The sequence below is a fragment of the Pelodiscus sinensis genome, chromosome 1, assembly GCF_052426305.1.
Source record: "Pelodiscus sinensis isolate ZL-2025 chromosome 1, ASM5242630v1, whole genome shotgun sequence".
In the NCBI taxonomy this organism is placed as follows: domain Eukaryota; kingdom Metazoa; phylum Chordata; order Testudines; family Trionychidae; genus Pelodiscus; species Pelodiscus sinensis.
In genome coordinates, this window is record NC_143052.1 from 113,194,725 (window position 1) to 113,220,607 (window position 25,883).

The window sequence follows — 25,883 nt, forward strand, 5'->3', positions numbered from 1 at the left end:
TATTCTAACCAAAATCACCTCACTCTGTTCTCTTTTGGAATGTTTTCCATTGACTGCTGGTTTCTGAAGGAAAGAAACAAGAAGAATCCTCTCCTGTCTTCAATTAAAGTTGTTAACAGAGTGCTTCAGTATGTGTAGTGTGTCTTAATTAAATCAAAGGATTTGGACAAAATTTTTGTTTCACTTTGAAAGTTATTAAATAATCTGACAGTATTTGCTCATTGCAAGTTCCTGGGAGCATCTGATAGATTATAATTATGTTCAGCTAGTGAAATAATGCTCATTCTAAAAGATGATAATGGAATGGAATATTAAAAATGCTCCAGGCATTCTGGGACTGAGTTGATCATTAACCTAAGTGACGCCGGATTGTGCCCCTTAGACTCCAAATTTCATATATATTTAAGCTAAGTGCAATCTACTATATATTTGAAAGAGTGAGTCTGTCTGTCTGTCTGTCTGTTCAAGAACACCTCCTAAACTGGGGTGGGAGCAAGTATTTGCAGGCTGGATCTAACCCACCAAGCCGTTCTATCTATCCTGTGGCCAGAAGGAGCCTTGGGCAGGCTCTCTGCCTGTCTTGCCCCTACATGTTGCTCAGAGAAGCTGGTTGCAGGCAAGGGCTCCTTTTTGGGAGAGTGTGTGGTGGGGGCTGCAGCAGCCATGTGTATCGGGACAAAGCTTGCTTTTCTCCCCATTCTCCTGATGAGAAGGGAGCAAGGGGAAAGTATTTGGATTCTGTCAATTACTCCTCTGCCCCCTCCCTTCATTAGCCAGGAGTGAGAGTCACACATGAAATTCAAGTACTGTCCCCTCTCTCCCTTATCACCGGGGGTCATGTGTCTTTCTGAATGTTGCCATGAGTGCAGGAGGGGGAAAGAAGAAGCTTTGTGCGCTGCCCTGTCCCCCCATCCCCATCTTGCATCTCCCATTGTCCAGGAACCAGCCAATGGGAGCTGCCAGCAAAAGGGTATGCTGTGTACAAAGTACATTTCCCCCCTCCCCCGGGGGCTTGCAGCACATGGCCTCTGCAACTGGCTGCTCTGAGATGCATGTGGCGGTAGGGAGCCTGCCTGAGGGACTTGCTGGACTGCTGGCCAGGAGCTGCCTAGGTAAGCACCTTCCAGCCACATTGTGCCTGTGGCACTGCAGCCTCTCCCTCCCCACAACCCTTTATCCCCCTCCCCCTCCTTTGTCCCTACCCCAAATAACCCAAACCCAGTGAACTTTTGCTCCTTTACCCATACCCCGCTCCCAGACCCTGCACCCCAATCCCTTGCCTCAGATCACAATCTCTCCTGCCCTGGGTCACAAGCCAAACCCTTGTATTCCCTCCTGCCCCCTTATACCAAAGTCACAACTTCCTTTCAGACCCTGAGCCCCCTTCTACATCTCTCCTCCAGATCAGAATACTCTCCTGTACCTATTCCCCCTCCCAGATCCTGCACCTCAATCCTCTGCCCCAATCTCCTCCTTCACCCAAACTCCCTCCCATATCCCACAACCCCTTCTGCACCCCAGTGCCCTATCCAGAGTTCCCTTCTGCACCCAACGTCCATCCCAGATCTCGCACCTCCTCCATTAATATCATGGAAGAGTGTGGCCCTTGATCACTTACCAAATTCTTGGAGTAGCCTCCCATTAAAAATTATTGCTTACTCCTGTCCTAAACAGAAAAAGCTAGGACATCTAATTTAGTATACAGCTTCCTCTTAACCAAACTCTTACCTTGCTACAAGATATGGTATGTCAGGAAAATGGGATGTGCCTGGAATGGGATTGCTTCTCATAAAACCATACAGAAATGAGACCGAAGCACCAAGCAGCTGAAAGCAACTGGCTGTGGACATGTTCCCCATTCCATCCAGGACTGCCCCAGCTCTGAGCCTCTCACCCCCTAGATGCCCTTTGGTGAGGATGGAGAGGGAACTGGTGCCCTCCCCCCCCCAGTTCATATGGGGGACATTGCTTGTTGTTCCCATTTTATCAGGAAGTGAGGGGAAAATGCACAGTTTGCAGCATTTCTCACTCTGGCTGGGGAGTGCAGGGGACAGATCAAGCTGCCCAAGCCAGCGGGTCATGCAATCCTCCTCCAGCTGTGCCCACTGGAGCTGCAGCACCCATTGAAAGGCGCTTCTCAAGCTGATGAGATGAGAGTGGGGGATAGTCCTCTATCCCTAGGATAGCCTGCATACTGAACCTTAATCTCCAGTGCCACCCCACAGCAATGATTTTAATGAAGCGTGCACATTTTCATTTTCTTTTCCAAGAAACCCCTTGACAATGAATTGAGTTAAGGACCCGAGCAGTGCCCAGGAGTAGTATAAATAAAAGTTCCAGCTGTGTGTGTCTTCCCTGCATCAGGATTATGAGTATCCTAGAGTTGTTCAGATTGGATCTTTTTTTGGGGGGTGGGGTGGGGAGGTGATTCATTATAAAGATTGGAGGAGGGAGGAATCCTTAGATGATTTAAGTTGTCAGAAATTCCATTGATTTCATCGGAGCCATTGACCTTTTCTGACGTATGATAGATTATGCCACCTGAGGTTCTGTTCCCAGGTTCTTTGCAAAATATGGATCTGTGTCTAGGTTCAGATTTGATCCATCCCAAAAATTCATATTTATTAAGATTGGAGATTTTGGTTCAAAATCATTTCCATAATTTAGCATAGTAGAAATTGTGCTGCTTACTCCAAATGCAGGTCTCTCTCTCTGTCTCTGTCACTATGTAAATCTGGTATTCCAGCTGTGAATCATTGTTTAATCAAAAAGGAAACCGAGCATTCAGAGTAAAACTTCAAACATAATGTTATCAATGGCATTTCTTCCCCGCCCCCTTCCAATGGAGTTTTTATCTCCTTTGGACATCAAGAGGTGAAAAGCACCTCCCAAAAACAACAATCAAACTTTTTTTTTTCCTTTTGGTTCATAACATTAAAAAAAATAAAAGAAAATGGAAAATTCCATGAAAAATTTCAAATGAAGATTTTTTTTTCTTTGGAAATTTTTCATGGCAAATAAGTAACATTTTTAGCCTCTCTAATTTTAGCTAGTTGCTCAGCACAGAAAACACTTGAGAGTTCACACACTCAGTTGGCTGCTGCAACCAGGAAAACTGTCACCTACATGATATATGTGCAAAACTAATATATTTTGCTTTGTGGGAACTTCACTGGAAAATAGACAGGTTTTCTATAAAAACAAACTCTTCTATTTGCTCTGGAGCTGTCCCCATATGCCTGTTTAATGTGTACTTAGACTGGAACAATGATGAACACCCCAGTTATTGATGCCCACTATCTTATACCAAGGGTATATATCAAGATATTCTCTTGTCTATTGTAAAATTTCTTCCATGCTCTTTGTAAGGGGGATGAAGGGAGATTCTTTCAGTTGGAGGAAAGGAAGGAGGGACCCACTCACAAATTCAACTTGCTGTATGCTTACTAACACACACTGTCAAAACACCTGGGATATTCATGCCAATGTTAATTTTGAACTCTTTGAAATGCATAATACTTGGTCTTCCTTCTGATTACATATAATTATTTGCCCCTTCCCAGTAAGCCTCATCCACATGTACCTGGGGTAGGAACAATCTGGCCTTCGTAAATTTTGTCTGAGTTCAAATTTTGTAAGCACTTTAGGATTTGGGTCACTGATTCCAATGAAGATTTTACCTGAAAACACTGTATAAAACTGATGACGGGCTTCCAGGTATTTATTTTGACAGTGTCACTTTATTAGTGTGAAATCACATTCTTAGAGTTGACTAAACTACAGTGGTACTTCTCTGGAGTGGTGGTGGGGGAGGGGGAAGCATACTGTTTTATCTATTTCAAATTACCAGAAAATAGCAGCAGCATTGCTGTAATGCTAGTGAGGTTTTTTGTTTGTTTTGTTTTAACCAATAAAAATGTGAGAGAAAAAGACAAAAAAAAAAAAAGATTTGTCAGGAATGGGAAACCGTTTTTTAGTTGGGGGCCTCTGACCCACAGAAAAATCATTTGGAGGCTGGGGACTGCAGGGAAGCAGCAGGGGGGGCTGGAGTGCCAGCGTGGGCTTCCTAATCCTGGGAAGGCCATAAGCCTTGGGGGCCAGATCCAGGCAACCCAGGTTCTGCATCCGGATCCCGGGCCTTAGGAACCCCACCTCTGATTTAGGTGGAAATAATCTTCATTGCTGTCACACTTACAAAGTACTATGTTCTTTTATTTCTGGATTCTGCATTACTTCATAAGTAATGTCTAGAGAACTCACACACTGATAAATATGTTTTTCTAATCAAGCTTAGATGTACAGTGGAACTTCCTGTCCATGTAAGAGGCAGACTAACATTAACTTCTCAGAAACTGAGGACAGATACCTATGGGCTGTGTCTAGACTGGCCAGTTTTTCTGGAAAATCAGCCACTTTTCTGGAAAAACTTGCCAGCTGTCTACACTGGCCGCTTGAATTTCCACAAAAGCACTGACTTCCTACTGTCAGAAATCAGTGCTTCTTGTGGAAATACTATTCTGCTCCCGTTCAGGCAAAAGTCCCTTTTGCGCAAAGCTTTTGCGTAAAAGGGCCAGTGTAGACAGCTCAGATTTGTTTTCCGCAAAAAAGCCCTGATCGCAAAAATGGCAATCGGGGCTTTTTTGCGGAAAAGCGCGTCTGTGCCAATCTAGATGCTCTGTTCCCAAAATGCTTTTAATGGAAAACTTTTCCATTAAAAGCATTTCCGGAAAATCATGCCAATCTAGACGCAGCCATGGTGAAATTCATGTTTGTGCAGAAGACCCGTCTGTAGCCTGTGCATGACTTCAGTCCCACTTGAGCCCTGAAAATAGATCTTAAATGATGTATTGGCCTCATATGGAGCCTCTTCACCTGAGTGAAGTTTATCCCAAGAAGCTCCATTTTTAAGAGGTTCATCCTAGATTCTGAATTTTCAGGTGTGGCTTTGGGCAGTTGGCTCCATTCGTCCATTGAGTAATTAAATATCTAGCTACATAATGTGTGCATGTAAATACTGTTTGCTTGCACAGATTCTATTATTTGCATGTATAAATGTCTGCATATGAAAATTGCAAAACTGAGCCATAGTCTAATATTTGACCAGAGTCCATGGAATTCAATAAAAGGCTATTTTTTTAAATTGATCAGTGTCACTGCAGACATTAAGAATGTATATGTGGAACACTGATGCTGTTTCCAGTGCTCCAAGGAGATAAGGCTAGAAGCAATGGTAAAAAAAAGAACATATGGTCTTGCTGCCTGGAGTCATTTTCCATCACTAAATTCTATTAGACTGCAGAATAGTTATCTTGAGGAAGTTGTGCACACTGATACATTACATATGGGTCAAACAGGGGTGGCCCAATATTTCCAGAATCGCTCACCTGTGAAACACTGGCATGCCTGGCTCCATAGGATCTTACAAGAGGGTTGACTGAGACCTTTTTCCTTCTGAAGCGGATAAATTGAGTTCTATGCAATTAATTATGTTAGGGTCTTTCAGCTGAGACCTTTAAAACTGAGCTCTTATCTGTTCTGTGAATTCATGAAAAATGTTATGCCATCTTTCATTTTTTCTGGGGAATGAACAGTTTAAAAATATTCTTCAAATAAGAAGTGGCTGTTAATGTCATTTCCATAGATTTTAACAACAAACTCATTTTTTTTCTTACAAAATGCCATTTGCTTTTAAAGGGGCTTTACAAATACTTGCAATTTTTTTCTGAGCAGTGGCACATAGGAAGGAAGAAGGTGTAATTAGGTATTCAGCATCTCTGAAGCATTTCAGCTGCATTTCTAAAAGCTGTTCCCATTCCCTTTTCAAAGTTGCCTAATACTGGAAAAGGAATATCAAGCTACTTGAAACAGTAAACAAAAATCTAAAATCATAGAATCAGAATACGAGGACTGGAAGAAACCTAGGAAGGTCATCAAGTCCAGTCCCCTGTCCTTATGACAGGACCAAGCACCATCTAGATAATCCTTGATAGATGTTTATCTAACCTGCTCTTAAATATCTCCAGTGATAGAGATTCCACAACTTCCCTAGGCAATTTATTCCAGGGCTTAACTACCCTGACAGTACGGAAGTTTTTTCTAATGTCCAGCCTAAACCTTCCTTGCTGCAATTTAAACCCATTGCTTCTTATCCTATCATCAGAGGTTAAGGAGAATATTTTTTCTCCTTTTTCTTGTAATACTCTTTTAGGTACTTGAAAGCTTCTATCATGTGCCCTCTCAGTCTTCTCTTTTCTAAACTAAATAAACCCAGATCTTTCAATCTTCCCTAATAGGATGTATTTTCTAGACCTTTAGTCATGATTGTTGCTCTTCTCTGGACCTTCTCCAATTTCTCCACATCTTTCTGATGTCCAAGTAACAGAGCAGATGGCTGATGAAATTCAGTATGGAGGAATGCAAGGTCATGCACATTGAAAGGTTTGATTTGAACTTCTCATACTCATTGTTTGGGTTCTGAATTAACTGTAACCTCTCTGGAAAAAAGATCTGGGTGACAGTCTGATCACCTCATGGTAAACTTCCGCTTACCATGCAGGAAAGATAAGAAACCAACCACACCAAAATGTTAGGTGGTTCTTCAAGTGGCCTATGCTCTTTTCCCACTTTTGGGAAGAACCAACAGTGCAGCTTAGTCTGGTAGAGCCTTTTCCTGCCCGTGTCTTTTGGAGCACTCTCATGCCACCTCCTACCTCACTCCTCACAGCTTCAAATGTTCCAAGGGAGCAAGGGATTGTTCTAAACTGTGTAAGGGAGGGATGGTTTCTCAGTTTCTTTCAACTAGCCAGGAATCTCCCTGAGTCATTTAGGGTATGTCTAGGCTACATGGCTCCGTTGATGGAGCCATGTAGATGAGTTTACTAGACATAGGGAAATGAAGTGGCGATTTAAATAGCCGCCATTTCATTTACATCAAAATGGCCACTGTGCTGTGCTGATCAGATGTTTCACGAGGCATACTGGGGCAGTCGACAAAGGCTTTCCTTGTTGACGGCGGCGCATCCAGACTACCGCGCTGTTTAGCGGCACAGCGCGGTAGTCTGGATGCGCCGCAGTCGACAAGGGAAGCCTTTGTCGACTGCTCCAGTATGCCTTGTGAAACAGCTGATCAGCACGGTGGCCATTTTGATGTAAATGAAGTGGCAATTATTCATTTCTCTATGTCTAGTAAACTCATCTATATGGCTCCATCGATGGAGCCATGTAGTCTAGACATATCCTTAATGTAGAACAATACCATTCCTCACTGGGTCATTTAATGTGGAACAGGACCATTTCTAGTGCTGTAGCTTTCTTAGTTTAGTTAGGTTTGAATTAGTTCTTTTTCTTTTCCTTGTTTCATGACTAAGGATCTTAATGTTCTGGTCATTGGATCAGATATGTTAGGCAGCAGATGGGGATGCTTTCTCTTTAAGCCCCACTGTATGGGCTAGCCCAAGGCCACCCCCCTGCTGCACCAGAGTGGCCCAAATCCCCCCTCACCATGCCTGGCATTACTGCTCCCTTCCCCCACCCTCCAAAAATATACCAGAAGTTTTCAGATATGGGGCCTGGCTCTTGAGGGATGCAGAGGAACATTCAGGGGAGCAAGTGATGATGCCAGGAGGCTCGGGCCAGCCGCACACAGTGCATCCTACCGAACATTCCTTTGTGAATCCTTGGGGGGGGGGGGCCCTCACCACAGGTTGAAATATGTTCTGGGGGCGGAGGGTGGGTGTCTTACATGCGCTTCCCCAATCCATCAGTGCTTTTATATCTTTTACAAAAAGACAGGGCTTTTTTCCAGATAGAAGGCATTGAAAAGTTTTACAGCAGCAGGAGGCACTATGAGAGAATTGTCAGACAATAATAATTATTTCTCAATCTAGTGGCCCCTCTGACTTTGGTTATATACATAACTCCACACACCTATCTAAAAATGAAGCCTCTGTAACTCTGGCCAGCCAAACATTATATATATATATAAAACCAAACATTATATATATATATATATATAGACTGCATGTTTATCAAACTGACTGTACCCTAGGGTTGTGTTCCTCTCTCTCATATGTTGGAGTCAACACACACCGTGTCCTCACAGGAAATGGATTTAGCAAGTAACATCCCTTTCTTTGTAGATTAGGCTCTTTATTGATCTCTTCTGTTCCTCTTTCAAAAGAGCTTAGAGGTCTCTTAACTAGAATGAAAACTGTTTCCATGGCCAGTCTCAGACATATTCCCATATTAATAGTCTGTAGAGCTGTCACTTGGAGCTTGATTCATACTTTCACAAAGTATTATTATTTCTTAGGTCTGGCATCTGATGACAGGCACAATTTGGTATAACTATATTACCATCTCTGCTTAAGTAGGGTTCCTCATTGAAGAGTCGGATGGAGGGAGTGCTACTGGCAAAAGTCCCAAGAGAGGGAACGTACGGAGACTGCTCAAAGCTGAAATTAAGACTACTCATCTGTAACTCAAGTTCTTTGAGATGGTCTCTGCATATTCACTCTCACTGCCCACCATTTGTTCTTCCCTGGGGTCCTTACTTAGAGGCAGTGAAAGGAAAGGGGGTGGTTAGTGTACCAGGCCCTGTCTTTTATCTTCCCTCCCCACTGTAAAAATGGAATTCAACATTTTGAATAGCCCTAATAATAAGTTATATAAAACTTAACACTCTGAGGGATTGGGCACGGTGGCCCAAAATATAACGCGTCTCTACACTTTGCACACTTACAATGCCCAGAGGAAGGATAAATCAAGGTTTTGTGCATGTAGACTTCGGCTTGTACGTGTTCGTGGGGAAGTGAGGGCCATAACTTCCACTTGTGAAAACCGCTGTAGTGCCATTGAAAACATCAACTTCCTCCATTTAGACCAGCTGAGGCTCTGGCTCTCAGTCTGCAAAAAAAATTGAACCTGTTTGTTATAAAACTCATCCGACCACCTTTCAAGCAGAATGCAATGGCTGTTCTGCATTAAAAATACCATAAGCTTAAAACAGCAGAGGGAATCTTAGGGAAGCTAGAATATACTTACCTGATTTGAAATTTGATCAGCATGCCCATTAGTACCACTACCCTTGTGAAAAATTTGGGGTATATTTTAATAAATACAGGTAGTTAAAATGTCAACCTTTTGTCCCATTTGAAGGACAGCACCTACACTAGCATTATTCTGGAAGCACTGGTTCAGTTCTTTACTGAAAGGTAAGAGTGCCACCTACTGAATCAACCTTACTGCTTCTTGAAGCACTATAAATTCTCCCTGGAGGCAACCCATCCAAGTATTAACCACCCCAGCTCTGTCGTTTATGAGATTTGACAAGCTCACAGCCTGGGGTAGGACAGCTGCAAGATCACACGGTAAGTTGTTGCAACGTGTTCACACACTGTGTGCTGTGCTAGCTTGCAGGGTTATGAGAAGCAAGCATGTGAAATTATAATAAATGAACATAAGAACATAAGAACGGCTGTGCTGGGTCAGACCAAAGGTCCATCTAGCCCAGTAGCCTGTCTGCCGACTCTGGCCAGCACCAGGTGCCCCAGAGAGGGTGGATCGAAGACAATGATCAAACAATTTGTCTCCTGCCATCCTTCTCCAGCCTCTGACAAATAGAGGCCAGGGACACCATTTCTATCCCCTGGCTAAAAGTCTTTTATGGACCTAACCTCCATGAAATTATCTAGCTTCTCTTTAAACTCTGTTATAGTCCTAGCCTTCACAGCCTCCTCTGGCAAGGAGTTCCACAGGTTGACTACACGCTGTGTGAAGAAGAACTTTCTTTTATTAGTTTTAAACCTGCTACCCATTAATTTCATTTGGTGTCCTCTAGTTCTTCTATTATGGGAACTAATAAATAATTTTTCTTTATCCGCCCTCTCCACACCACTCATGATTTTATAGACCTCTATCATACCCCTCCTCAGTCTCCTATTTTCTAAACTGAAAAGTCCCAGTCGTTTTAACCTCTCCTCATATGGGACCCATTCTAAACCCCTAATCATTTTAGTTGCCCTTTTCTGAACCCTTTCCAAGGCCAAAATATCTTTTTTGAATGATGGTATCTACATTTATGTGACTTGATTTGCATTTATATTCTGCAAGTCATTCACTGGTTAAAGGGCCAGGATGATGCGTAGAGTCTGGTAGGTTAGATCCCAATGCAGTCCCATGTTTACTTTGCTCATCACTAATTGAGAATGTGGTGATGAAATCTTGACTTCAGCTGGGGAGCTGTGGCTGCTCCACACTTCTCAGGTTTGTCCCAGATAATACAGAACTGCTTGGGAACCAGCCTCTGGCCTCTTCAGCTATCTGATCCCCAATGATCCTTCAGTATTTAGACTGGATATAGGTGCTAACTCTTATGTACAGTGATTTGTGATCACCAGGGAAGCTAACTAACATGGAGTGTCATTTCATAATCAGTTACATGTATTCTTCCCATACATAAGCTGGGTAAGCTGGAAGCACGGATTTGTTCATAAACACCTTTGCAATATATATCTAATTGCAAACCTTTAGTTATCAGACAAAGCTGCTAAAACACAAGCACTCCTTGTGACAATCCTAGGGAAGGCTAGCATTTGTGTACCAGTTAACTCACTCTACAGCAGCTGAGAAACCTGTAGGAAATTATTACTGAATGTATTAGCCCCAGGCATCACAAAGGGACTCTATTAGAGAGAATACAGTAAAAAAAAAATCTGAGATCATATGATCATAGTGCAGAGGGACCTAGACGGTGGTGGATACTGGACAGATAATGAGGCTTGTAATGGGCAAATTCAGGCAGTTGTCATAGTGCAAAGGGGCTGACCAAATGGTTAGCCTGTTGGCTGGAAAAAGCATCCAACAAGCCTCACGTGCCTGAAGGGATAATGACTTTTTTACTATCTCATTCCACGCCCTGATCATCCGTCCATTTGCTCACTGAAGCTGGCAGCTGCTTGCACTGACTCATCCATTACAGACATGATCAGCAGATCATACTGCAGGCAGAACTTGTCAAGTCTCTCCAAGTGAGTCCCCAAATTTACTATGATAATTGTATGACTTTTAGTGCCTCTGTTTAATGTAGGAAATGTGGGATTGCAATGTGGGAGGGAGAGCCAGAGACAGAATAGGTTGTAGCATGATCCGGAGTCGGTTGAGATGACAGTAAATATTGGATGTGTAAAAAGTTTTTGTTCTTTTTACTGGATAGCACTTTGCTGTAAAAATATCCTGTTGGGCCTGTTTCTCGTGTTAATTGCATCTCTACCTAGCATTGATCTCATATGTAGAGCTTAAATCACTTTGCTTGGAGGCAGTGGGATACAGCAGAATATTTCTCTGGACAGTTTATTGATTAAAGTTCTGTGGCAAATGAGATGTTTGCAGAAGTCACATTTTATGTGAAAGCTGATCGTTGCCTAACCCTCTGAGTAAAGAGCAGAGCCCTCGTGGCACAGTCTGTCCCAAGGAGGGGGAGGGGAGTGAAGAAAATCAATTAGATGATAGGATATTGCCAAAGAAATTCTCCGAATAACATTTCCCAGAATTTTGTTTGTCCTGTATTTTGTCTTGTCTTAGCTGAATTGTAAGGGGCCAGAAATGTGTCTCTACTGATGTCTGGAAAGTCCTGTGAATTAGTGCTCTGTAAATGTTTTGTCTGTCACAATATGAGACTAAGGTTTTCAAAAGTGAACAGTGGCTTTGGGTGCCTCATTTTTTGAAGTGCCCAACTGCATAATTTTCAGAGGGTTAGGTGCTTGGTTCATTTTGGAAACCAAGCCCTTTTAGCTGTATCAAGTCAGGCATGCAAAATCCCTAGTCATTTTTGAAACTCTTGGTCAAACCTAATTATAAGCCTGATCTTGTGGGTTGAAGGTGGCCACTTTGTGCTGCCTCCTTGATATAATCTAGCCATGGAACCAAACTAGCCAGCCTTGTGAGGATTTGCCTCCCCACCCCCATCGATGGCACAGAGCCAGTATACGAGCCTTCCCCTTGATCAGGTAAGGGAAGTGGGTAGACTGCGCCTATGCTGCATTTTTTTGCATCCTTAGGAGCCTGTGTAAATATGAGAAAACCCCAGGTCTTGTTTCGTACTGTGGGAAATTAATTGTCCCTGCATACAGGGACCCTGCACTGGAAAATGCAGAGATAAGCTTTGCAGCATTTTCCTGACCTGCAGTGTGCAGTTCAGCTGGACATTGAGATATAGCCCACACTGTCTGAAAACCAGAGAAACTGCCTGAGAGATGAGTTTTTCCTGCCCCTTGGAGAAAAAATCAGCAGCTTTATGCCCTTATGCATCCCTGAAACCTTAATACTGGCCCCTTTGGTTTTAATTTCTTTTTTGTTGTTGATGACCATTGTATAAGGATAGGACCTGGTTCTTTCCACAGCAGAGTTCCTTAAACAGTGTTTGGTAGGCTATTGTGTTTTGAGATTTCAGAATTCTTTTCCAAGTTTCTTGGTACAGATACAGACTGACAACCAGAAGCAGTTTTCCTGACAAGCAGCAGCATTTTGATTTTCATGAGTTTTTTATGAACTAAACGTGGCCGATGGCCACCATGTTAAGGTGATTTGTTCTGTCCACAAAACATCGTCATGACCTCAAGTTCACAGTGAGGAACAGTTATCCTTAGCCACAAAATACCAAGTCTATTCCAAAGCACTCTTTTGTGTCCTCAGGCTAAAATACCGCCCTTTCAAAGACTGAGACTCACTGAGCTCCCTCCAGGTCCTCATACTTTGCCAATACATCGCAGTATGCTGGGGAATAAAAGGAATATGAAAAAATGTATAACTTTGACCAGTGGAAGCCAAGTAGGGGAGGCAAGGGAAGCTTTGTCTTCTCTATTTTGAATCCGATACAATATGATCTTTTGCTTGCACATTCACTGAGATGGTGCCTTTACATGTTGGTTTCACTACCTACACAGCATACCTGTAATATGCAGAAAAACAGACATATTTTTAGTGTGTTATTGACATCATATCAGTTTAAAAGTTTCAATCAAAATTTGTAGGTTTTGTATCTGAAAATGTCCAGCTTTCAACTTTTTGCCAGTCTCAAAATATTCAGTGGACACCTTACAACCAGCCCTACACTGATCCAATGGATTGGGCTTGTGGCCATGTAGATGATAGCATCAGCTGAGCCACCTTTTTCCTTTTTCTTCCATATGGACAGGAAGAGATCAAGGTTTGGTTCCTGTGTAGGATGGTGGGGCCTTGCTGCAGTGAGGATTTATGTTCCCTCATTTCTGTATTGTCCTGAAGCAGCCTATAGTGCTGACTTCACTTCTGGTATCATTAATAATCTTTATATCATAGAACATTAGAACTGGAAGGGACCTTGAGAGGTCATCAAGTCCAATCCCCTGTCCTCACGGCAAGACCCAGTACCATCTAGACCATCCCTGATAGATGTTTATCTAACCTGCTCTTAAATATCTCCAGAGATGGAGAGTCCACAACCTCCCTAGGCAATTTATTCCAGTGTTTAACCACCCTGACAGTTAGGAAGCTTTTCCTAATGTCCAACCTAAACCGCCCTTGCTGCAGTTTAAGCCCGTTGCTTCTTGTCCTATCCTCAGCGGCTAAGGAGAACAATTTTTCTCCCTCCTCCTTGTGACACCCCTTTAGATACCTGTGTCTATATGAATGTTTGCAAATACAAATGACCATAGGAATGCAATCAGGAAGAAGGCCAAACATTGCTGTGTTAGTAAATGAGCATCTCCCCTTTTTTTATGCTCCCTCTCTTTACTAGCAGTGGCGTTGTGCTTCGGGGTGCCCCTAGAGTAGCAAGACGTTTCAACTAAAATGATCAACAGAGTTCAGTGGGATTCAGAATTCAGACCCCACGGAGATGAAAGGGGCAGTTTTCTTTCCCCACAAACATGCAAAAATTGTTTGGCTTTACTCCATGGGCTTCATTCTTCACCCTGCAGTGAGGAGAGGGGTTACGAAGAGCTAGCTGAGGCTCCATAATCCTGGCCAGATACAGAATGTGTCAGAATTGTCAAGCAGCCCCTCTGGTTTATACTGGAGGCACAAGGTCCTGTACTTAATATTGTAGAAGTGGAGGATTGGGCATAGCAGAGCTCTGTTTTGACATGACCCTCCCCATTGCTTGCTTACCCCTGCCTACCCTGACAAGCTTGCAACACCCCCTCCCACAATGCACAAGAGGCAACTATGCTAGGTCTACCAGTAGAAGCTCTCTTATTCAGAGAGTCCTCTGATGACCATTCCTAGCCCGGTTTCCCCCTCCCTTTGTTCTATTCAAATGGCACTTAGTGGACTGGAGAATCCAAACCTTCCTTTCCCAGGGGCAACTAACAACAGCTTTTGAATATTAAAACTTGAATTTAAATACCTGTTACTTTTCATTCTTTTTTGCATTTTAATTTCCTTTGCACCATGAATTTGTTTCCTTTGCATTTCTGCTTTGTTTTACTCTCTGCTTGTCCTTCTCTGGGATTCTAATACGGGAGACTCTTGAAAGAAAGAGAACACAGATATTTCTGTTTTATTGATATGATTGTATTTTTAATGCCCTCTGACTGTGCTGTCTCTAATGCTCATCAGTAATCCCATTGACTTCAGTAAGGTTACTTGTGGTTATAAGTGTTTATAAGATCAGAACCATAATAATTATAAATTTATTACTACTAGTAGAATTGTTATTATTATCATCATTATAATTATTATTATGATTTAATAAATCATTTATTCACCCAACCCATTTTTTTTATTTTAAAAAATCTATGATAAAATGTGAAGCCCAAACTAAGTTGATGCTGTCCCTTTAATTTAAGACTTGGCCTTTTCCCCTCCTCTCTCTTTATATTTTTACTTGCTTTCATTTTGTGCTGATGTGCAGTACATATTGTTAAAGCAACTGTTAGGGCCAAACTTTACTGCATTGAGATTGTCCTAATAAGGGAAGAAAAACAGCCCTTATTGGTGAGGTAAGAGAAATCAGGCAGTGGATAATTTTTTTGCTGATTGAGAAGGATAAGGTGTGGTTTGGCAGGTATTACGTTGGTTTGGCTAGTTGCTGACACAGTTTGTCTCTTTTACAGTTGAAATCCCTTGCAAAGCAGACAGTCAGGAAGATATATATGTTTTCTTCTTCTTCTCCTTACAAACCCTTAGCACTGCCATAAAATCTTACTGTAACACATCCTGGATGTGGTAAGGAAAGTTTTGCACAAATCTAACAGTGGTGTATTGTAGGTGCTTTTGAAGAAAATCTGGGTCTTGCTCAATGGGGATGTTTAAGCACAATTTTCCATGTGTCTCATTATATATCTAATGATTTAAATTAATTTTCCAGTCTGTCAAAAATCAGAATATTCATGTTGTAGTAGTCAGAAAAATTAGAGTCCAATTTTCTCCATTCCCAAATCTCTCTTATCCAGGCCTGCTGCCAAGGGCCACTGCCTTGGGGCCTGGTGATTCATTAGGGACCCAGGCTCCTGACTGCCACTGTTACTACTGCAGCAAGGGCAGCTGGTAGAGCCCTGGGTCCTTTAAATTGCCACTGAAGCCTTGGGTGGTGTGCTTCAGACAGTGCTGAAGGGCTGGTGAGGGGAGGCATGGAATGATCCGGGCAGCGCTGAAGGCTGGCTGCCCCCAGCCCTGCCTCTTCTGCCTGAGGCCAAAGAGGGAGCTTGGAGCGGCCCCCTCAACCCCATCTTGCCCAGGAACCCAACAATTCTGTCTTCAGACTGCAGTTGCTCTAGTCAGTCCTCCAGATTCTTCAGCTGTTGATTTTGGAATTTTTCCCTAAAGCTTTGAAATTTCACATGAATTAAGTTCTGCATTTTAAATAACAAGTTACATGTCTTGATCCAGAATCTGTATTTCCTCCAGTATAAATATGAAGTAAGTGGAGTTACTCTTATTTAAACCAAAACTGAAGGCAGAATCTGGTATCTACTGTCTTTTCTTTTTCTAGCTGCATCTGTTGCTTGCTGGCTGAAATAGTGAGCCAATTGTTTGGCTCGCTTTAATTCTATTTTGTGTTGCTTCAGACGCACAAAGGGGACTTAAAGCTGTTTTAAGGCCGCTGTGGAAAATGTGAAGGAAATTCTGATTTGACCTAGTGGCAGAGAGGTCATTCTGAGGTGGACTGAGAGTGAGGAAGGGTTATGATAGTGCAGGTGTGATATAGTTGGGCAATCCTTACCAATGTAGTCCCCTCCCTGATTCAACTCTTATTTTGTCAAATTAGCACAACTCCTGCTTGTGGAAGGGACCTGTTTGTCTGCTGGATACGGGATGGGGCATAGAAATGGCGTGACACTACCTATTTGCTCCTTCCTCCTTTAGTACACCAAGCTAGTTCTGGCACACTTAAAGATCTAGCCTTTTGTATTTAGAAAGAATAATGATTAAAGTAGTGAATGTTTAGCTTTTACTAGCATTTAACTGTTTTTTTTTTCATTTTGAGAAAAAGTCTTTCAATCCCTCACAATGTGGTTTTCCTTTTTGATGTAATAAATCTACAGGACATATACTGTTATGGTGAGATTAGTTTATTAGAGGCATGCGATGTGAAAGATAAACTGGGATGATAAAAGGGCAGAAAGGGAAAAATACACAGGAGCTCTACTAGGGAGCTGTGAACCAATTCAGATAAAACAAAACACACCTGCACATGCAGAGTTAGAACCGAGTTACTCTCCTAACTTGGTTGGGAGCTCTATTAATTCCTAAAAGAATTTAACATTGAATTGTAGTCCCCCACAGTTGCAAAACAGACCTTTTGAATGTGAACTGAAGCACTGTTGTCATTCTGAGTATGCAGAGAGATTGAAACAAGAGCTTTGAGAGCTCTCAGTATTTATTCTACAGCTTAATGAATGAAGTATCATCATTAACTATTTTGTTAGGGTTCACTTGAGCAGCTTTTCTTGACTTTCTTTGCCTTTACAGTCTGACAAAAGCAGCATGTCTTTATGAAAACCCAAAACTTTCTTGAGTTCAAGAGTTTGGCTATCATCTGTCTTCTCTTAGTTTTTTGATTTAGGTCTACCTCCTTTTTTCATATTTCTGACGTAACCAAAACAAGACATATTTGAGCTCTCCTGAGAAAGCCAAATCCCACGGAATTTGGAGTACCAGTTGGTACAGATAAACTTTGACCCTGAACTGTGAATCATTTTGAAGATAATTAATATTTATTTGTATTTTGATACCACTTTGAAAGCCCCTACTTGAGAACCAAAATCCCATTGTGCTACAAGTTGTACAAAGAAGGAACAAAAAACCCCAGTTCCATCCACAAATAGTTTACAGCAGTGGTCCCCAACCTTTAGAGGCTCCCGGGCCCCCGGGGGCGGGGCCACTCATGCACCGGGCGCCTGGGGGCGGGGCTGCGCATCCTGGGGCACGCCAGGGGCGGGGATGCCATTGCACCCGGCGCCGGCATGTGCCCCAGAGCCGGGGCTGCGGCCGCCCGAGCGCCTTGTGCCGTGGGCCTGGGGCCGGCGCTGCCGCCTGAGCCGCACGCCTGGGGCCGGCATCGGCGCTGCTCGAGCGCCAAGCGCCCGAGCGCCTGCATGTGTCCCAGGGCTGGGGCCGCCCGCGCACTAGGCGCCTCCAGTGTGCCGTGCGCTGGGGGCGGGGGCGGCCCAGGTTGTCGGCGGGTGCACACAAATGCCCCGGCGGGCGCCATGGTGCCCACGGGCACCGCGTTGGGGACCACTGGTTTACAGTCTAAATAAATCTTTATGGGTATGTCTACACTACCCCGCTAGTTCGAACTAGTGGGGTAATGTAGGCATACCACATTGCAAATGAAGCCCAGGATTTGAATTTCCCAGGCTTCATTTGCATAAGCGGGGCGCCGCCATTCCACGAGGAGTAACGGTAGTTCGAACTAGGAAGCCTAGTTCGAACTACCTAGTTCGTGCCGCGTGTAGCCACGCGGCACGGGGTTCGAACGAGCAGGGATTTAAAAATGGCGGCGCCTCGCTTGTGCAAATGAAGCCCGGGAAATTCAAATCCCGGGCTTCATTTGCAATTGCGGTATGCCTACATTACCCCGCTAGTTCGAACTAGCGGGGTAGTGTAGACATACCCATTGATGCTCAAGAGAATACCACGGGCCATCACCTACAGCCCCCAACTAATACCTCTCCAGCACAAACTACAGCCTGTCTTAGAAAATGATCTCTCACTCTGACCTTGGGAGACCAGCCTGTCCTGGCTTACAGACTGCCTCACCTCCCAACATGAAGCAAATACTCACCAGCAACTACAACCACAACACAGAAACGTTAATTCAGAAACCAATTTCTGCAACAAACCTCGTTGCCAACTCTGCTCACATATCTACTCAAGCAACACCATCATAGGACTTAACTGTATCAGCCTAACTATCAAGAGCTTCTTCACCTGCACATCAACTAATGTGATACCATTAAGTGCCAGCAGTACCCCTGCCATGTACATTGACAGAACTAGACAGTATCTATACCAAAGAATAAATGGATACAAATCAGACATCCAGAATGGTAACGTACAGAAACAATTAGTATCAGCTTCATGTAGCATGGACACACTGACTATTTCTTTCCCCCCTTTTTTCCCTTTCTTTTTCCTTCTCTCTCCCCATTCTCTATTTATTTAGAAACTGGATCTTTAATAACTCCGTTCATCTGAAGAGGTGGGTTGTGCCCACAAAAGCTTATACCACCGTCTACATGTTTTGTTAGTCTCCAAGGTGCTGCAAGACTATTTGTTGTTGTTTTAAGTTTTTCCAGTTACAGACTAACTCTGCTACCCCTCTGAAGCATATGAAAATCAGTAGGCGAACTGTTTGCTCTCCCTGGACTGGACACTCAGTAACGTATTTAAAAGTGGTCATCCTTCGACAACAACAACAACAAAAATAAAAAAAACTTAGACTTTAAAGAGAAACTGCAGAGCTGTGATTCATTTGCAGGCTTGACACTATTAATTTAGATTTGAACAGGGACTGGGGATGGCTGGCATACTACAAAAGCAATTTTCCCTCTACTGGTAATCACACCACCTCATCAACTGTTGGGAGGTGGCCACATCCACCCTGACTGAATTGATTTGTTAGCATTGATTCTCCATTTGATAAGTTAATTCCCTTCTTTTCATGTGGTAGTATATTATGCCTGCCTCTGAAATTTCTACTCCAAGGATCAGCTGAAGTGGGTTTTTGCCCATGAAAGCAGATGCCCAAATAAATCATTTGTTACTCTTCAAGGTACCACAGGACTCCTCATTGTTTTTGTGGATACAGACTAACATGGCTACCCCTGTGATATTTGTATAACAGTTTTGTCTCTTGACTGCTGTCATCTCTCTCTCTCTCTCTCTCTCTCTCTCTGGGTATGTCTACACTACCACCCTAGTTCGAACTAGGGTGGTAATGTAGGCAACCGGAGTTGCAAACGAAGCCCGGGATTTCAATTTCCTGGGCTTCATTTGCATAAAGCCGGGTGCCGCCGTTTTTAAATGTCTGCTAGTGTGGACTCCGTGCCGCGTGGCTACACGCGGCACAGACTAGGTAGTTCGGACTAGGCTTCCTAGTCCGAACTACCGTTACTCCTCGCGAAATGAGGAGTAACGGTAGTTCAGACTAGGAAGCCTAGTCCGAACTACCTAGTCCGTGCCACGTGTAGCCGCGCGGCACGGAGTCCACTGTAGCGGACATTTAAAAACGGCGGCGCCCGGCTTTATGCAAATGAAATTGAAATCCCGGGCTTCGTTTGCAACTCCAGTTGCCTACATTACCACCCTAGTTCGAACTAGGGTGGTAGTGTAGACATACCCTCTCTCTCTGACAGTTCCCCATCTTCATGATGCTCATTGGGACAGTTTCTCACCTAAATAATCTCTTAGGGCCAGTTTTTTCTCTCCAGTACAATTCCGTGTAATTCAGCTGAATACAGATATATCTGAGAGCAGGAGTTGGCCCTATGTCTTGGATAGCCCTCACTTAACCCCCTTCTGTTTGATGATCCAACTTCAGAATTGCTGAGATTCTTTCATGAAAGGAGCATAGTAACTAAGTGCTAAATATTTATTTAGTAATGATTAAGAAATAGACATCATGTTGATAGGGTTGCCAGATGGTTTCAACAAAAATACCGGACATACTTGACATTACATCACAATCTACATTCCATCTTATTTAGAAAATACTGGACATTTATATTTTCTCATTTATATTTTCTCAATTTGTTTCCTGAACAGAAAGCTCAAATACTGGACTGTCCAGTTCAAAACCAGACACCTGGCAACCCTGCACGCTGAATGTTGCAGTTGGGAGTTTAATGGATTAAACCAGGAGTCTTAGCACTTCAATATATATTTGTACTTAACAATGAATTTTCAGTTACTGTTTCTTTAAAAAGTTAATTTTGGGTGAAATCAAGTTGCAGGCATGGAAACTCAGTGTTTCTGTTTTTCTATGGGCTATGTACCTGCAGCATGGCCAGCTTCTGCTGCACAAGCTCAACCAGCTCCTGCACTCCATTCATTATTCTGGAATGAGAATGTGTAGGGTATAGAGCAGAGATGGGCAATGCAAGCTGGCAAGTGGGCCATGGGAATGGCCCTCCTTTATCGCAGTGGGTCACAAGATTGTCATAATCAGGACAGAGTCCCGGGAAAGAGTAGTTTTGTTAACTGTGCTGATGTACCTAGAATCTGTGGGGTTTGCTGATAGAACTATTGCAGCACTTTGATTGGATGATGCAGAGGGAGTGCACGGCTCTCATAGTCAATGTTGTGTGTAATCCGCATGCACCTCACTTCCTGTGCCCTTGCTTTATGTGCCTGTCACTTTAGTAATATGGGTAGGAAAAAACCGTACAGATGGAAACTTGCAATATCTGGCATGAGCAGCGGCGAACAAAATGTCTTGTGGGCCACACATAGAACACCAATGAGCCACATGTGTCCACCACTGGCTTAGAGAGTATCTCATTCTCCAGCCATATTCAGTCCTTCGTCTCTCTCTGCTGAGATTGCCAACTGTGGCAAGAATGAAGAAAGCAGTAGCTGTTTTTAGGTAATTTGACTGTCTGTTGGGCTGGACCCAGAAAAGTCCTAGGTAAGTGTTAGGTTTCAGGACAGGAACACCAGAGAAATCTGGGAGCAGGTTGAGCATAGCAGCTCCAAGCTGCCAGTCAGGTGAGTCGATGGCTGTAGAGGCTGAGGGTATATCTAGACTGCAGGCTTCTTTCGAAAAAAGCTTTTTCAGAAGAGATCTTCCAAAAAAATTTCTTCCAAAAGAGAGCGTCCACCCTGCCAAAGTGCAACAAAAAAGCGTCTGCTTTTTCGAAAAATATCGTCCACACTGAATGGACGCTATCTCGCATTTAAGCTATGATTACTATGGATGGAGTGGCCACCAGGGCACAATGGAGGCCTCTTCTTTCGAGAAAACTCCTTCTTCTGCGTCCACACACGCCTTTTTCCGAAAGAGTTCTTTTGGAAAAGGCATTTTTCCTCGTAGAATGAGGTTTATCAATATCTGAAAAACCCCTGCGTTCTTTCGATTTTCTTTCAAAAGAACACAATAGCAGTGTGGACGTAAATGATTTTTTTCGGAAAAACGGCCATTTTTCCAAAAAAATCCTGCAGTCTAGGCACACCTTGAATGAGCATGGAGAAAAGAATAGTATGCTGCTGAGTTATGAACAGGCCTGGTGAATAATTTCTAGCAAGCTTGTAGCCACTGAATATCACATCCTTTTCTGCTCAGAGTATATTTTCCAAAAGTGGTTAAGTGATTCAGGGCTTATCTACGTGGCAAAATTGACCAGAATAGCTACTATAGAATAAACTATTCTGCAATAGCTATTGCAGAATAACTCGCCATGTGGACACTATTCCAGAATAAAAGTGATTTTGTTCCAGGATAATTACTCTCCTTTAAAAATGCATTAATTTTTGGAGAGTGAAGGGTCCACACTGGTCAGTTTTTCTAGATAGATAAACCTTTAGGAAACTACACCTCATTGAAAGACAATGGAATAGGGTTCTCAGTCACACAGGCATTGTTAAAAATGCATCCATTTCTTCTTGCAAGCAGATTGTCATTTCCTCTGATTTATTAGTTTTTCAGAATTAATGTTTGGATATTTTCTGTGAATAATTCCTGGTTCTGAGGTAATTTGGTAGCAGATAATGAAAACTGGAGTATCTTGAGTGGATGGATATTGAAGTTTTGTGGCATGCTGACTGGATAATAGTAACTCTTAGCTTCAGGTATTCAATATGAATATTCACTTACTGTGAATTCCAAATTCACTTTCCATAAATATTTTACAGTGTTCCCTTAAAACACACTGTTTTGGCAAACTTTCCTACCACTAACCTAATTTGCTAGAATATTAATGGAAAGTAACCAATGAAGGGACACAAACAAACTCGAAGCAGATGTGTTTAAAAATTCACGTGAATATTTGCAAAGTATGTTTTGCACTGTTTGTCCAACTCTAGTTATAAATCATTGCATTGCAAGTTTTCAGCTTTTTAAATGGCTCTTGCTGTAAATTGTTGCAGAAACCCCATAAATCATAGTAACAATAATGTGTTGTAATAAAAGCTTTACGTGATCTTGCATATCTTTTTGGGGCACTTCATTTGTGGGAAGGATTTTTTACCTTTCATGAAGGTGGAAGACGTAGCAAGATTAACTTTCAGAGCCATGCATGGAATGTATCCATCTATAATCCTGTTAGCAAACAGCAGGATCAGTGCTCATAATTCCTGTACTGTCTCACTGAAACTGTCTCCTAATCACCTTGCACTGTTGCCAACTAGTTTCTTAAGTACATGAAAGAGAGTTAGAGGCTTGTTTTTGAAGTCCTTTTTAAAAACAGACATAAGTTTCACTTAAATTCTCCACGCACAGTATCCATCTAGTAGTGTTTGTACAGAGAATCAGCTTAGGCAAAACTCTGTTTCATCTGATTCTTGTTAGTTCTTTTCCACACACCACATGTTGTAGCTCTGAACATATTTGTAATACCATTTTTCCCTAATGTAGCTTATTTTAATTAACATAAGACTTCGTAGTCCGCTGTCTAGCGGTGCGTGTCGTTTTCTTAGAGCGGTTGCTTTTCCTTTGTCTACAGCTTTTATTTCAGTATTTAGTCTACTGCAATATGAGAGGGGTTGTCACCTTTCTGTGACTTTTTAAAAGAGATTATTTTCATTTGATATCCTGGATGGTGAACTGATGTCAGACTCTTTTTTTTATTTTATTTTATTTTTTTTTAACAAAAGCCCCAAACAAATTTAAAAATCCCAACAACAACAAACAACTATCCCTTTCCCAAGGGAATACTTTGTTCATGCAGCACAGACTTTCTGGTATTTCTGGAAACTGTTGGGTGTCTTCAGAGACACTTCTGGCACCAAACAAAAATAAATTACTTCAGGAGACAGTATTACCCCTATATTCTCTGGGGGAACATTGAGAACCATAGGCCCTTCTACTCATGGGTCCCAGAATAGCGTTAACTCCCCTTTTTGAGATTAGGGTTGCCAGGGGTCTGGTTTTAAACTGGACAGTGTAGTATTTGAGCTTTCTGTTCGGGAAACAAACTGAGAAAATATAAGTGAGAAAATATAAATGTCTGGTATTTTCTAAATAAAATGTAATGTAGATTGTAATGTAATGTCAAGTGTGTCCGGCATTTTTGTTGAAACCATCTGGAAATCCTATTTGAGATTACACTAAAAATAGGCCCCCATCACTTATAGTCATAGTTATAGTTAGTGGCACATTAGGTAAGAATAGGGGAGAGAGCCCTGCTATCCTGAACAGAATGAAGTCTGCGTACATACGTTCTACACAATTCCTTTGCTTTTTAATTCGTTCTGGTAGTATGCTTTACATAAAGTGTTAGGTGCTCAGAGTTGATCAAAAACGGAGATTTTTTTTAAATTAAAATGCAGAACTTTTGCAAACTCAAAGCTTTTTAAGGTGATGGTTGGCTGAAATATTATATCCACCCTGGCTGCCTGCGTGCATTGTGGATGGCAATAGGTTGTAAGTTTGTTGTGCTGCTAAGGCGTCTATAAAGGTATTTGGGTGTTATGAGGTGTGGGTGGTAAACACAAATTCACAGAAAAGCCTTCAAAATAGGAAAACAGGGTGAAAAGTGGAGGAACAGATAAGTTGGGAGGCCAGGACTGGGTTTTCAGGTCAGAGAGAGACTTTTAAATTCATAAGCACTCAGCTTTTGCATTTCCAGGATCCTACCTTCTTTCCTGTGTGCTAATTTGGGTGGATGCATCCTATTTTGTTGTTGTTGTTATTGTTATTATTAACACTATAAATGACCATATATTTAGATGACATCTGTAAAAAAATTACACCTGTGACTGGGCCAAATCCAGGTGTGAAGCAGAAAGTGGTTTCAGCTCACTCTTGCTGCACTCCATGCAACCACCAAGGCATGGCCTACATAGCTGAAGCTTTGCTTAAATTTCTCATTGCTGCTGCCACCAAGGTTGCTCCCATATGTGCTGGAGGAGAGTTGTGCTTTGAGCACCATGCCTCCTGCTGCTGCTGCTCTGAGCAGAGTCATAGGATTTGGTGCTTAAAAGGGTCACCTGGAGCCCTATTTGCACTACATGTGCTTCTCTTGCTACTGACAGCAGAGTTGAGCTGCAGGTAGCTAAAATTACATGGTTGTTTTGTAAAAAGCCTAGTAAAGACACCCCTTCAGGCCTGTTTACATCCCACTAGTCATGAGAATGGTTAACCGCCCCACTTTCGCCAGCTGTCCTCCTTTTAATCTGTTATCCATAATGAACCTGTTAAAACAAATTAAATGGGATTTTACATCCCTATATCCTACTACTATGTATAAGAAAGTCTAAGGTACAATTGTAGTAGGATAGACGCTGTTTATATCTTATACTAGATGATTTACCTGGCATTGCTTGGGTCCTTACCTCAAATAAGTTTTGGCTTTTGGAAAATGAAATGAAAAATGTACATGCACTGGGGCGGGAGTGGCACTGAGGATGAGGGGTTCAGTAGGCAAGCTGCCCCAGGGAGAGGGGACTACCCCAGTTCTCTCTCACCACTGTAGCTTGGGGCCAGGTGAGAAGCACCTCTCCATGGCCACTGAAACTCCTACAGGCACAGCTGGAGAGAGGTGCATGTCCCCCACCTTGGGCAGGACCGGATTTGTCTGCCCCTTGTGCTCCCCAGCCAGAGTGCAGAATGTAGTAATAGTGCACTTTCCCCTTTCTCCCTGACAAAGGGGAACAGCCAGCAATATTCCCTGTACAAACTGGGGGGAAGCACCTCCTCCCTAAGAGGTGCCGGGGGGGAGGGAGGGGGAGAGGCTAGTGCAATCCTGGATGAGAAGGGGGACATGCCCCCAGTCAGCCCCTTTCACCTGCCTGGTGATTCTTCTTCAGTTTGGTTTTCTGAGCAGCAATCCTATTCCTGGCCCAACCAAACCCTTACCTGTCTTTAAGTTATGAGAAGTTAGGCTGTATACTGTATGCTGAATTCGGTAGTCCTAGCTCTTACCATGTAGCAGTGAGTGAGTTATAGGACACCAACACCATCCACTGAATTACCAGCAAAGCTTTCTGCGCTACACTTAGCTCCTTAAGTATTCTTCAGAGATTTTTTTTTTACCCAAATACAATTCTGAATCAGTCCCCAGTCCTGCTTAGTATGTGAGCTCTGATGTAGAGTCACAGCTTAATGTGTCTAGACTGCAAATGGGATGGCTAATTTGAATGAAAATCTTCTTCTCTCTTTAAATATAAGAGAGGGATATCAGGAAAGACTGGATTCAAATAGAATGTTTGTGTAGAAGTCAGTTCAGCTAATCTGTAATGAT

The 25,883-nt window shown here is 42.7% G+C and overlaps 1 protein-coding gene across 8 annotated transcripts in view; it reads left to right on the plus strand.

Moving 5' to 3' along the window:
• CALD1 (caldesmon 1) overlaps positions 1-25,883 on the plus strand; it is a 246,686-nt gene that overhangs the window by 171,903 nt on the left and 48,900 nt on the right. Inside the window, exon 1 of one of the 8 annotated variants that reach the window (XM_025190912.3) lies at positions 10,726-11,027. The exons of the other annotated variants lie outside the window; for them this stretch is intronic. Coding sequence (XP_025046697.3) covers positions 10,981-11,027 — 47 coding nt within the window. The 5' untranslated portion in view covers positions 10,726-10,980. Of the gene's footprint in view, positions 1-10,725; positions 11,028-25,883 lie in introns of those variants that run through there. 8 annotated transcript variants of the gene reach the window in all.